We start from the raw sequence: 14,841 nt of genomic DNA, 5'->3' as shown, positions 1-14,841 counted from the left end.
AATATATTTATTCATTCTGTTTCTCTCTACTGAGCTCTCTGCCAGTTATAAAAGGAACCACTTTTAGACATCTCAAAGTCTATCTCTCCATAAAATAAAAGTACGTTACCTCTATTGATTCGACATGCGCCAGTTTTCCAACAGATCAGCAGGATGACACATAACACTACTAATGGAATTCCTATCACCATGATTCCAGAAAGCCAGTGAGACCACTGGTCACCTAAAACAAATATTGTTATATAATTCTGTTATACTATGCAATGAAACAATTTTTTCAATGTAAATTTTTAACATTATATCTGAACTTTTTTAATGGCCTTGACAAATGATGACAGTGAATTACAAATGTCATACCTGGAATACTTCGGCTGCCATCTGATTGTTGTACTTGCGTGCAGAGCTCTCTCTCCCTGCCATCTGTCAGGGGATCTGCTGCATAACTGAAAGAATGAAATAAGCAGTGAAAACTTTCATTAATCCCTCACATGCAGTATTTCTACAATCAGATACTAGGAAGACAAACAGTTCAAAAACTAAAGTATCTAAACCCATTCCAAAATTGCATCTGCTTAAAGCCTGATAATTGCCATATGTAATCAATAATGTAATGAGGAATAAGAATATGTAATACAAGTAAGTTTAATACTTATGTGTATTGAACAAAACTGTAAATAATCAAATTCACTTTATTATACATGCAAATGCTAGACATTACAAAATGTGTCAATTAGCTTACTGTTAAAAGCTGGAAATTGAAGACTAAATCTTTCAAAAGTTTCTCTCAAGCAATGGATATGGAGCACAAAGTTGAAATGGAATATAAAGATGACTGATTACAATGTACTTTAGCCCTTTTGGAAAGGCTTACTTTGTGCCCAAAGCCGATAATGTTACAGGTACAGACAAACATTCAAGGGCAACAAAAAATGGAATGGGACAGAAACAGCAAAAAACAGCTAACTTAAGTAGAAATGAACTATATTCACCTAAATTTAAAATAACCTACAACAAAAGTTCCAGTTTGAATATGACTAGCACCAAGGATTTCCTTTTTGGACGTAAGATAGAGGATGTTACTTCAACTTTACAAAAGAAATTTAATGACTGACCTTAATTTTTTTAAAAAAAAAAAGCAGTGGTATGCAAAATATAAGAGTCTAGACTCCAACTAGTGTCAATGGTGTAGGGGAGGGCCTTTCAGCAACTGCTGCTGACAGCCACCTCTCTTCTGCTCTATACCCTGTCTTTGCTTTATATCCTTCACTGTACTCACCTTGCCCCAAGTGTGTTCCCATCACAGAGTTGCCCAATACTTTCCTCTGCCCCTCACATGTGTCTATCCAGACAACAACTTATTAACAGAACTGTTAGTCTTTCCGTGTGTGTGTGTGTGTGTATGTGTGTGTGTGTGTGTGTGTGTGTGTGTGTGCACAGGAGAAGGGGGGCATATCTGTATATGTGTGCATGTGTACGCATTTTATGTTTGATTGAAATTCTCTTCATCATCTTGAACCTATTAGCATAAAGGATATGTTTGCAAATGATGCAACTATCTCAGACTCCGAAGACATACTACGCCATTTCCATCATTAAATACTAGGAGACCAGGACCATCACGTAAAAATGCATCTTTGTTTCCCAAAGCTCTGTAATGCAAGTGCTTCACAGTTACTTAGCCCTCAAGCAGGCATGCCTTTATCAAAACATGAGTGGGCGCATAGCGTACTTTATACACAAGTGAAGAATAGCTGTCTATGTTACCAAGGTAAACGTGTGAGCAAAATCACAGTTCAATCTTAGTTTAATTCAACACTGATAAAATAAACTTTTATTATATGACTCTGCTGCTGTTACAAGTATTATCTCACAGTAATGACCCACTTGAAGTGTTAAATCATACAGTTGCATCAGATCCCAGCCCCAACTGCTTATTCAATCACATATTATCTCATAGACACCTGCCTCATTTTTTCACATAGCTCGAGCAGAATGACATCCTCTATGCCAACCAGCACAGATTCCGAAAACATCAATCATATGAAACTTGCACATTTCTCACATGACATACTGAAAGCTAAGGATCAAGGCAGTTAGATACATGCAATATTTCTTGATTTCTGAAAAGCTTTTGACCCAGTACCAAACCTGTGCTTATTATCAAAAATACAATCCTATGGTATATCAGACAAAATCTTCGGTAAGTCACCTCATCTTTGTTTTTATATATAATTTTTCCCACGTGGAATGTTTCCTTCCATTATAAAAATATGTAACAAGATACATAAAAAAAATCTACTCTCTAAGCAGCAGAAGAACACACACATAAAAAACTGTTGTAATTGGCAAGTTTTTGGAGCCAGTAGCTCCTTCTTCAGGCAGAAGGGTTGAAGGGAAAAGGAAGAAGGGTGAAGGGAAAAGACTGAAGAGGTCCGGGATAAGGGGTAGATTTTGGGAAAATCAGCCAGAACTGCGGGTCAGGGGAGACTTACCATACAGAATGAGAAGGAAAGACTGATTTTTGGGAACTCCATCGGATGAGATTTGAAAACCTGAGAGCTTAATAGTAGAAGACAGGGTAATACGCAGACAGAGATTACTGCTTAAACATCAAGCATGAATTAATAAGAGTGAAAAGCTAAGTGCATTGTACGTAACAGAGTTGGGACGGGGGCGGTGAAAAATAGACGGGAAAGACAACGAAAGACGTAGAAAACTAAAATGAAGTGAAGCAAAGAATATTTACAGTGAATAAATGCTGAGACAGAAGAAATTAACGTAAATTAAGGCCAGGTGGGTGGCGAGGACCAAGGACGTGTCGTAGTGCTTGTTCCCATCTGTGGAGTTCTGAGAAACTGGTGTCTGGGGGAAGAATCCAGATGGTGCGTGAGGTGAAACAGGCACCGAGGTCATGAATGTTATGTTGTAGAGCATGCTTTGCAACAGGATATTGCGAGTTCCCAGTATACACCTACTGCCTATGCCCATTCATCCTAATTGATAATTTGGTGGTAGTCATGCTGATGTAATAGGCCAAACAGTGTTTACATAACAGCTAGTATACAACGTGTCAATTTTCAGGTGGCTCTCCTGTTGATAGTATTTGTTTTGCCAGTTACAGGGCTATTATAGGTGGTGGTAGAAGGGTGCATAGAGCAAATCTTGCAGAAGAGACGGTCAAGGGGGTAGGACACAAAGGGTAGGCAAATGGGTGCAGCAACTGCTTCACCTTAGTTTTCTACATCTTTCATTGTCTTTCCCATCTATTTTTCACCACCCCCCTCCCATCCCTGTGACATACAATGCACTTAGCTTTTCACTCTTATTAACTCATGCATGATGTTTAAGCAGTAATCTCTGTCTGCATATTACCCTGTCTTCCACCTTTAAGCTCTCCGGTTTTCAAATCTCATCCAATGCATTCCCCAACAATCAGTCTTTCCTTCTCATCCTGTATGGTAAGTCTCTCCTCACCCACAGTTCTGGGTGACTTTCCCGAAATCTACCCCTTTTTCTAGACCTTCCCAGTCCTTTTCCTTCACCCCTCTTCCTTCCCCTTCAACCTTTCTGCCTGAAGAAAGAGCCAATGGCTCTGAAAGCTTGCCCATTACAACTGCCTTTTATGCGAGTGTTCTGCCGCCACTTGGTGAGTAGATTTTTTATCTATCCAATTAAATAATTTTGTCAATAATTGATTGCTTTCATTGTTATAAAACATGTAACTGGGTTGAGGACTTTTAGGCAGGGAGGATGCAGCATGTTATCTTGGATGGATAGTCATCATCAGATGCAGAAGTAAGTTTGGGTGTGCTCCGAGAATGTTTGTCAGGACCCTTGCTGTTCATGTTGTATATTAAAGACTTGGCAGACAATATTAATAGTAACCTGAGTCTTTTTGCAGATGATGGTGGTGGTGGTGGTTAGTGTTTAACGTCCCGTTGACAACGAGGTCATTAGAGACGGAGCGCAAGCTCAGGTTAGGGAAGGATTGGGAAGGAAATCGGCCGAGCCCTTTCAAAGGAACCATCCCGGCATTTGCCTGAAACGATTTAGGGAAATCACGGAAAACCTAAATCAGGATGGCTGGAGACGGGATTGAACCGTCGTCCTCCCGAATGCGAGTCCAGTGTGCTAACCACTGCGCCACCTCGCTCGGTTTGCAGATGATGCAATTATCTATAATGATGTACTGTCTGAAAGAAGCTAAATGAAAAAGAAAAAAAAAAAACATAGTATCCTATGACGATAATATTAATGAGTCCCTGTTGGAATCAGCCAACTCAAACAAATACCTGGGTAAAACACTTTGTGGTGACATGAAATGTAATGATCACACAGGCTCAATCATTGGTAAAGTTGATGGTAGGCTTCAGTTTATTGGTAGAATACTGGAGATTGGTTGGTTGGTTGTTTCGGTGAAGGAGACCAGACAGCGAGGTCATCGGTCTCATCGGATTAGGGAAGGACGGGGAAGGAAGTCGGCCGTGCCCTTTGAAAGGAACCATCCCGGCATTTGCCTGGAGCGATTTAGGGAAATCACGGAAAACCTAAATCAGGATGGCCGGACGCGGGATTGAACCGTCGTCCTCCCGAATGCGAGTCCAGTGTCTAACCACTGCGCCACCTCGCTCGGTAATACTGGAGAAGTGCAATCAATCTGCAAAGGAGATTGCTTACAAATCACTCATGTGACCGGTTCTACAACATTGCTCAAGTGTGTGGGATGCATACCAAATAGGACTAACAGGAGCTATTGAACATATACAGAGAAGGGCACCATGAATGGTCACAGCTTTCATTTGATCCATGCGAGAATGTCACAGAGATACTGAAGGAACTAAACTAGCAGACTCTTGAAGGTAGACGTAAACTATCCTTAGAAAGTCTACTAACAAAGTTTCAAGAACTGGCTTTAAATGATGACTACGGAAATGTACTACAATCCCCTATGTATGGTGCAGATATGGATCATAAGGCTATGATTAGAATAATTAAAGCATGCACATAGGCATTCAAACAATCATTCTTCCCATGCTTGATATGTAAATGGAATGGTAAAAAAAAAAACCTAATAACTGGTACAACGGGATGTACTCTCTGCCATGTACTTCACAGTGGTGTGCAGAGTATAAATGTGGATGTCAATGTTTATTTTATATTACTGGTGCTCTCTTGGATGTATGACACTACAGCACATCAATGTGTTAGCTGAAGCAATAATGAAGGAATAGATATGGGATCATGACTGTACAACAACAATGAAACAGTACAAGACATTGTTATTTGCGGTTGGCGCATTTTATACATAGGCGCACCTGCTCAAGCGTTAATTATCAAAGTCAATACTCAAAATAACAAAGTAAAGTTATTAATGGATGTGCTAAATATACTTGACATTCAAATTTTAACACATCAGGAAAGCTGCTATAGGCATAAAAAATTATTCTGGATCAGGAGATTTACAGGATCTATACAAGAAAGCCAGCCACAAATGCTTCCAACGAACCACTGGTTTGAGACAAGTGTTTGTGCTTAAAGAAAATTTCACCAGTTCAGTGTTAATTTTCACATTTTCACATCAAATGAGGAAACAAGACATACACAGTAATCAATATGCTCTTTCCAAAAACCATCTCAAAATGAAAAACTCACGAAAACTGTATGACTTCTAGGAACTTCTAGAAGAAGTAACAAAATTCCTGTACACATCATAATATTACTGAGAGACTTCAAGGCACAAGTTGGTATGGAAAATAAAGAGAACAGTAAGACTATACCCAACACCTACAAAATCACATGAAAATCTTATAAGACTGACATCAGTAATGACACTTTTATTGAAAGACAATATTTACACTGCAGTCACCACAATTCATGGGGGTCACCTGGACATTAAATAAGTGTGACATGGTTTTTAATAGGGTGTGCGATACCATGGACAGCAATACATGCACTGCAATGTGCTCACATGCTAGCCACAAAATTGTTAAGGGGGTTCTTGTGATAGGTAATTTCATTCCTCCACCAGCATGGCTGACAGCTCCTGGATGGTTGCTGGTGCATGTAAACATGCTGAAATATGTCTCTAAAATGCATCCCACATAGACTCAAGGGGATTTAAGTCAAGGGAATGGGCGGGCCAGGCCATTCAGTGAATATTCCCTCATTCCAAGAGCACCTCTACCTGCACAGCTCAATGCGATCACACATTGTCATCCATAAAAATGAATTCAAGGCTGACTGTATCCCTGAAAAAAAAAGCACATGTGGCTGGAGTATAGTGTTAAAATAATTTTGATTTAGAGGTCAGTACACCCATGCAACATTATGCCTCCACACACCACAACCCCTGGACAACCAAAATGATTACGTTTGATAATATTCCTAGGTGCATTACATACCCTCATTTGGTGAGGGATGCAGACACCTAATGCACCCAGGAACACTGTTGAACATGATCGTTCTGGTGGCCCAGGTGTTATAGTATGGGGGCACATGGGCATTCTGACCTCCAAATGTTTGAATACTGTACACTCACCTGTCAGCATTATTGAGACACACTACTCTGTGCATCTTTTCAGAGGTGCATTCAGCCCTAACTTCATTTTTATGTATGACAATATGCAACCACACTGAACTGCACTGGTGGACCAGCTCTTGGAATGAGAAGATATTTGGCACACTGACTGGCCTGATCATTTCCTTGACGTAAATCCTAAGAAGATTGTTTACTTAAAACAACATGATCATTCTTCCATTACAAGCTACACATCATGTGGCGCACAGTCACGTTCTGAAAGAAGTAAATGCAATGAAAAAGATTGACAAAGTAAGAGATATTGGTCAAAGTCCAGCTCCAGGTTTCTCAGCAGATGAAGTAATATTCCCAGTATACTCTGCACAGTCCCCAGAACTCGCATCATGTTACATAACTTGTAGGAACACATTAATTGTGATGCTCTAACAGCTGATTGCTCAGAAACTTCATGGCATCAAATAACCAGAAAGCCTGACAGCAAAATCAATGAACTTGCTAATAAACTTGCTTCTCTCTATGACAAATATGTATCTACAAGCACAAACCATGTAAAAAATCCTCCTCCATCATGGCTGAAAATTGAATTATTTCAAATAATGAGCAATAGGGATAGTTCCCATAGACTTTCAAGGCAAATCCAAAATTAGACCATTACGAAAAATACAGAAAGCTACAAAACAGGGTAAAGCAATGCGTTTGTAATGCCAAAATCAGGCACACTCGTTACCTTGCATACGACACACACAACTCTGTGGAAGTATCTCGATAGCCTGGGTGTTGAAAAGGTGATATCAGAAACTGCTTTTCAAGGCTCAGCTGACAAATTGAATGAATTCTTCTCTGCAACTCTTAAACCCTTTGTGGCAAAGAACTATCACCCAATAGAATCCCCAAACTACAAAACTATCGAAAATGCTTTCCATCTCAAACAAGTAACAATTCATACAACAAGAAATGCAATAATTAAAATCTCTTCTGAAGCATCATGCAACAATGGTATCAACATGGCCACAATCTTCCAATCTGGAAGGGAGGAGATGAGATGAGTAAAGCTGTGAGGACGGGTAATGAATTGTGCTTGCTTAGCTCAGATGGTAGAGCACTTACCCGCAACAGGCAAAGATCCCAAGTTCGAGTCTCAGTCTGGCACATAGTTTTAATCTGCCAGGAAGTTTCATATTAGTTCACACTCCACTGAAAAGTGAAAATTCATTCTTGAATAATGTCACCAATAGCTTAGTACCTGCATCAACTGACATTTAATTTTTCCTTCGATAATAGAATATATACTACTTTGCGGAAAAAAAAGTACAGTCCGACACATCCTTAAGATCAAAAACCTGCAATTGGTTACTGACCAATTAGCATGTTACCTGCTGTTTCCAATGTCCTGGAATATATTTCTCACCAAACATTTGTGCAGATTCAACCTATGTCACAAATATCAGTCCCGCTTTTGTAAACACCGCACCACAAAAATTGCACTAATTAAGGTAACTGAAGCCTTGAACTATGTCACCAACAACCATGAGGCATCAATAGTGACAGTATTAGACTTTAGCAAAGCTTTTGTTACTGTCAACTTTGACATACTTCTCAGAAAAATGCAACAGCTAAATTTCTCAGATAGTGTGATGAAGTGGTTTGAAAGCTGCTTGAAAAACAGACAGCAATGTGTTGTCTACGGGAATGAAAATCTTCCTGGAAACATGCCTCAGGAGTACCATAGGGATCAGGCTTAGGCCTTCTTTTGTTTCCTTATATGTCAATGACCTTTCACTGGTTCTGTCCTTCTGCAAAATCATTTTCATACTGATGATCTCCAATTTTGACAAAGTGCCACACCTGACGATATAAATACTGTGATCATTTAGATGAATGATGTGATAAACCTAGGCCTTAAACTAAATGCAAAAAAATCACACAGAAGCTTAGTATTCCATCAGAAATTAAGTCCAGAATTCTGTGAACAACTGAGTCCTGTTCAGCTTGACAGTATTCCAATACCATACAAAAACTGTGGAGAACTTGGCCGTAACATTGAATGAGCATCTCAACTGGATAGATAATATTGATTGATTGGTTAATTTAGAGGGGTTATGGAACCAAAATGGCAAGGTCACCAGTCCTGGATAGAGAAAAGTGTTGCAATATCTTGGAAGACTTCTGCTTCTCTCAAATTATGTAGCTATCACATGCTGTGTCTACTTCACTAGCTCCTCAGAGCACAAGCACCCAATTACCTCGCATCTGAGATTAAACAACTTTCATGTAATCAGAATCTTAACCCAAGATACCATTTATCTAGTATCCTACCTGTGCCCACTGACATGACAGAAACATTCGTAACACTCTTGGAACAAATTGTCCTGCACTCTGCACACAATTTGCCACACTGTTGCTATTAAGAAGTAGAGGGCATTCTGAGCAATTCAATGCACTGTTGCTATTACAGAAGTTGAAGGGTGTCCTATTCTAATAATGTTTTCCCTCAAAATTTAACATATAAAGCCAGCTTCCCCGATGTCAAATAGCAAAGCCAATGCTCCTGTCTTCTCTCAGTTGTTCTCCTTTCTCTTTTCCTTCCTCTCTGAGTCACCCTATCTTCTTTTTGCTTACATTCTTTAACTGTGTGTCACCATATTCCTCTTTCCCTCCCCTCTACACAACTTTTTCTTGTGTCCACTGCTGTTAGTGCACATTACTAAAAACCCTCCTTACCCTAATTGCTAAGTACTGCTGTACTTATCATGTATGAATATTAACTTTGTGCCTGTATAATGTAATTGGATTCATAAAAAAGTCTACTCACCAAGCAATGGCAGGAGCACACACATACAAAGGTATTTAACTCTGCAAGCTTTCGGAGTCAGTGGCTCCTTCTTCTGGCAGAAGGGTTGGAGGAGAAGGAAAAAGACCAGTGAGGTTTAGGAAATGGGAGGGAGTTCAGAAAAGTCACCCAGAACCCCGGGTCAGGGAAGACTTACCAGACAGGGTGGGAAGGAAAGACTGATTGTTGGAGGCTCGTCCAGTGCAGTCCCCAACAATCAAGTCTTCCTTCTCATCCCGTCTGGTAAGTCTACCCTGACCCAGGGTTCTGGGCGATTTTTCCAGACTCTATCCATTTCCTAAACCTCACCAGTCCTTTTCCTACATCCCTCTTCCTTCTTCTATAACCCTTCAGCCAGAAGAAGGAGCCACTTGTTCCAAAAGCCTGCAAATTTAAATACCTTGATATGTGTGTCCTCCTGCAGCCAGTTGGTGAGTAGATTTAATTATTTTTGTTGATATATCTGTGTGTATGCATTTTTTTATTTGTATCAATGTAATATTTAAATGTAGTATAACATGCTTACTGAAATACATGTAATGTAAAATATGTACAATCCCCTGTTACTTTCAAGAGGGGACCTGATGCCCCTTATCTTGCCAGGTTAAATAAACCAATAACTAAATAAAAATAAATATACCACTTTGGGTGTATGTGGGATGCACTGTGGAGCTGTACTGCGGCACTTCCACATGCACAAATGACCTTCCAGCAGTTGTCAAGTGTACTGGTGATAGAATGGAACACCCTACAACAAGAACTCCTTACCAACCTCATGACCAGCATGGGAGCATGTTGCAGAGAATAATGTGCCATCTCTTGTGCTCACATAAGCTATTAAGAACCATGTCTCACCTTTTATAATGTCCAGGGGGACATAATAAATCACAGAGACCTCAGCATAATTATTGTCTTTGAAGAAAAGTGTTATTTCTGTTTATTTCATTGCATATTTTCTTCATTTACCTTCTGCACTATACCATAGCAGTTCTTTGTATGTATGGTCTAAGTTTAATTGAGCTATGTTACTTGGCAGTGTCACACCATGCAAAAATTACTTTTGTCCTTAAGTTTTGCACACGAGTGTACAAGTAATGTTTCAGGCTATCAAACCCAACTAGGGCCCTTGATAGATACCTTCATGAATGGATGACAGCAGTTTTAAAGTCACCCATTTAGAAGGGTTACAAATAGACTCATCAAAAATTTAAGGCTTGCCTTATAATGAAAATTATCAATAAATAGCTAATAGCAACACAAAGACATAAAAAAACTGCATTTGTCACGAAATCATTGATGAAGAGATCAAAACTGAAAACTCTTATCTAATAAATGGAAATGAGCGTATGGCATTGTTGGCCGGGAGGCCCCACCCGGGGAAGTTCGACTGCCAAGTGCAAGCCTTATTGCAGTCAACGCCACAGTGGGTGACTTGCATGCCGGTAATGAGGATGAATGATGATGAGTTGCTGTGATGCCTGCTGAATGAAATACAAGACAGACCAAGGAATGCAAGAGAAACCACAGTGAACAGATGAAGAGATAGGAGGAAATGAAGAAGAGAATTAAGTAAGTTCAAACTTGTTGCCCCCACTCCTAATTTCCATAATAAGTTTAGGTTTCAGATATTTTACATTAAATTAACTCATTGCAATGTTGCATTAACTTACCCAGGGAGACACGGTCCACATTCATTTGGAGATTTTGAACAGTATTTCCACTCATGTGGCATCCTAAAATAGGTGGAACAGTTTGTGCAGGGGGCACATAGGCCAGTTTGATAGCAGAATTTCTTTTCTCCACATTCATGATCCTCTTCACACTGAAAAACAATGAACATATTTGAATTGATTAATTTATAATTTTACATTATCAAATGATAAACTTTTATGACAAACATGACAATGATATGGTATCAAACACTTCACACACCATTTTATGACTTTAGAAAGTAAACAATAAGATTTACGATTTCTATCTGTTAAGATGTACAATACGTTCTTTTCACAAATGTTGCAATACATCGTGTTAAATGCAAATATAGCAGATCACATTATAACTGCAGCATTCAGATTGAAGACAATATGTTTTTTAACAAAATATTTTCTGGCAAATGAAATTGGTCACCGTTTCAAATGTGAAACACATATCGGTATACCAGAGGCGCCACGGTGAGAAAGAACCTTCAAGGTTGTGAAATGAGTTAAGAAGTACAACAGCAGAGCGAGTCACACTTTTTTTGTGTGGGACTTCAGCCGTTCACTTACATAATAAAATGGAACACCTGCAGCTGTCATTCTTATGTTATTTTATTATATTGCAAACCATTTCAGTGACTCGAAACACCATCTTCAGGATTTAATTGACACTGAGAAGGTGAACTCCAATAGTATGCATGATTCCATAAGTGGCCAACACCTATGAACTGGCTTCCACGGCTGATGGATGCAAACACAACATTGATTTACAGTATTCTATGTAAGCCAGTTCACAGATGTTGGCTACTGATGGGATCATACATACAATTGGAGTTCACCCCCTCAGTGTCATTGAAGCCTGACGATGGTGTACTGAGTCACCGAAACTGGCTGCAACATAACATCAAAACGACATTTCGTTATGTAAGACTCACACTTAGTTCATTTACTCAGGCTAATATATCAACAAAAATAATAATTTTTTGAGAATATAATGTACTGGATAAATACAAATGGTCAGGCTGACCTGTTAAAATTCCTGGAATCTCTAAATAAATTCTCCAAATTAAATTTCACATGGTTCTATTCCAAATTTCATGCCACTTCTCTCAATGTTGATCTCACCCTCACCAAAGGTCAGCTACATACTTCTGTTCACATTAAACCTACTAACAAACAACAGTATTTTCATATTTGCAGTTGCCATCCTTTCCCTGTCAAACATTCTATCCCACACAGTCTCTGCATCTGAAGCAAACATATTTGTTCAGATGCAGATTCTTTAAAGCAACACACCACCGTTCTCACCTCAGCTTCGCTGGATGTAGTTATCCCACTAGCCTAGTTCAAAACCCAATTTCTCAGGCCATCACATCCAATTCTGGTACTGCTGGTCCCTCCAAAAACCAACTTAGGAGTACACCACTTGTCGCTCGGTATTATCCTGGTCTTGATAGCTGATTAGCTATTTCGACAAAATTATGACTTCCTCAAATCATGCCCTGAAATGAGATCCATTCTGTGAGATTTTTGCCAACCACACCTAGAATAGCTTTTTGTCACTCTCCCAATCTCCGCAGTATCTTTGTCAGACTCTATGCTCCTTCTGCATCCATCTTACTACCCTATGGTTCCTACTCCTGTGACTTGCCCTATGCGCCCTCCTAGCACCACCTATATCAGCCTTGTAACTGGAAAAACAAATATTATCAAAGAAAGGGTCACCTGTGAAATGACACGTCATATACCAGCTGTTACGTAAACACTGTTTGGTCTTTTCCATCAGCATGACTACCCCCAAGTTAGGATGAATAGGCGTAAGTAGAGGGTGTATTCTGGCAACAGAATATCTTGTTGCAGAGCATGTTCTACAACATGACAGTCATGACCTTGGTGCCTGTTTTATCACATGTGTCATCTGGTTTCTTCCCCCAGATGCCAATTTTTGAGAACTCCATAGGTGGAAGGGGGGATCAGATAGTGGTACAATAAGTACCCTCCGCCACACACCGTAAGGTGGCTCGCGGAGTATAGATGTAGATGTAGAAACTGGTGCTACATGTCCTTAGTTTTCGCCACCCACCTGGCCTTAATTCATGTTATTTTCTTTGGTCTAAGCATTTCTTCGGAGAACTATTCCTTTCCTCACTGTCTTTTAATTTTCTAAATCTTTCATTTTCTGACCTGCCATTTTTCACTGTCACCCTCTTACCTCTATCACATACAATGCATATAGCTTGTTGCTCTTATTAACTCCTGCACTAATCTCTTTCTGGCATAATACCCTATCTTCCACCTTTGCTTCACACAGGTTTGCAAATCTCTTCCAGTGCAGTCCCCAACAATGTCTTTTCTTCTAATCCCATCTGCTAAGTCTCCCCTGACCCGGGTTTCTGGGAGACTTTTCCGAACTCTACCCCTTTACCTAAACCTCATCAGTCCTTTTATACCCCACCCTTCCTTCCCCTTCAACCCTTCTGCCAGGAGGAGGAGCCACTGGCTCTGAAAGCTTGCAAATTGTAATATCTTTTATAAGCACGTTCTCCTGCCACCACTTGGTGAATAGATTTTTTACATTACATTAGTTCATTCACTATACTTTGCTCTTGGTGGATCATACAGTGGGTTCATAATGCTTCTTGAGTGGGAGCTTTGACTTTATCATAATCCAGTACAGTCCCTCACATTTTCCCTTACATTTATCGCAAGCAATTGCACTTTCAGCAATGAAAATATTGATGACACCAAAAATCCTTTTGGGGGTAGTCATTTCCATGACAAGCAGAAAATTCTTGCACACTGCTCTTATCAGCAAAACAAATATATGCCATCAAATGGATATTTTTTAAATTTAAATAAATATCCAGTATGTATTATAGGTAGTTTATAAACTCAGAATGACTTGTAATTTTTAATTATATGAATATTTTCAACTCCCCCCCCCCCCCTTTTTCCCTCTGTTACAAGTCTGCTTCTTGAAGAATGCCAGTTTTGTTGCATACCAATTAAGTATAAACAAACCACAGGCAATAATAAATCATGACTCTTACTGAAATAAACAAAAACCAAGACTTCTAGCGGTGGATACATCGTGGCAGTAAAAACTACTCTGGAAATTTCCTGAATAACTCAAATGTAAGTACTCATAATAGGCACAACATGCGGTCAAATAGAGAACAATGACAGTACCTCAGTAGGAAACAAGGCCTGTAAATCTATCTATCTATATCCAGATCTCACTCCAGCTATTGCCGGGTCTGCATGCTGCCGAGTCCTCTCCATTTGGCTTGACCCTCCCACCACTTTTCTTCCTCCACTTGCTGTCAGGTCACACCTCTCCTTTCCACAGATATTTTCATTCCCATTTTCCACCGTGTTCTTGGGCGCCCTCTAGGTCTTTTCCCATCCATTTTTAGTTCTTCCATAATTTTGGGGAGTCTCTGCCCATGCATCCTCTTAACATGCCCATACCATGCCTGTCCATATGGAAGCTAAATGTCTATGGTGTGGAATAAAACAGCACAAATCAGTCTCCACAGGATATTCAATTACCATAAGGTGATTTTCCACAAGAGAGCAGGTGGTATACATTGGCAAGCTGAGCCAAGTACAACCAAGATGGTCCAAGGTAGTCCTTAAATCAGCTGCTGCTGTTTATCCTCATGATCTGGCATCGGTTGGTTTATACTCCACTGGATCTCGCTGAACATATGGATGATTATATCAACTGATCCATTGATATGTTCAACAGAACTACAAGACCCCTCCTCTCCTGG

The 14,841-nt window shown here is 39.7% G+C and overlaps 1 protein-coding gene across 5 annotated transcripts in view; it reads right to left on the bottom strand.

The window, feature by feature from the left end:
• Positions 1 to 14,841, bottom strand: part of LOC126480865 (uncharacterized) — a 114,669-nt gene that overhangs the window by 69,686 nt on the left and 30,142 nt on the right. For all 5 annotated transcript variants that reach the window (XM_050104240.1, XM_050104239.1, XM_050104243.1 and 2 more), the window contains exons 4-6: positions 11,039 to 11,190; positions 358 to 443; positions 110 to 223 (exon numbers count right to left, since the gene is read on the bottom strand). In XM_050104240.1, coding sequence (XP_049960197.1) covers positions 110 to 223; positions 358 to 443; positions 11,039 to 11,190 — 352 coding nt within the window. The remainder of the gene's footprint in view (positions 1 to 109; positions 224 to 357; positions 444 to 11,038; positions 11,191 to 14,841) is intronic.

The sequence above is a fragment of the Schistocerca serialis genome, chromosome 5, assembly GCF_023864345.2.
Source record: "Schistocerca serialis cubense isolate TAMUIC-IGC-003099 chromosome 5, iqSchSeri2.2, whole genome shotgun sequence".
Taxonomy (NCBI): Eukaryota; Metazoa; Arthropoda; class Insecta; order Orthoptera; family Acrididae; genus Schistocerca; species Schistocerca serialis.
This window is presented reverse-complemented; position numbering and strand designations above follow the sequence as displayed.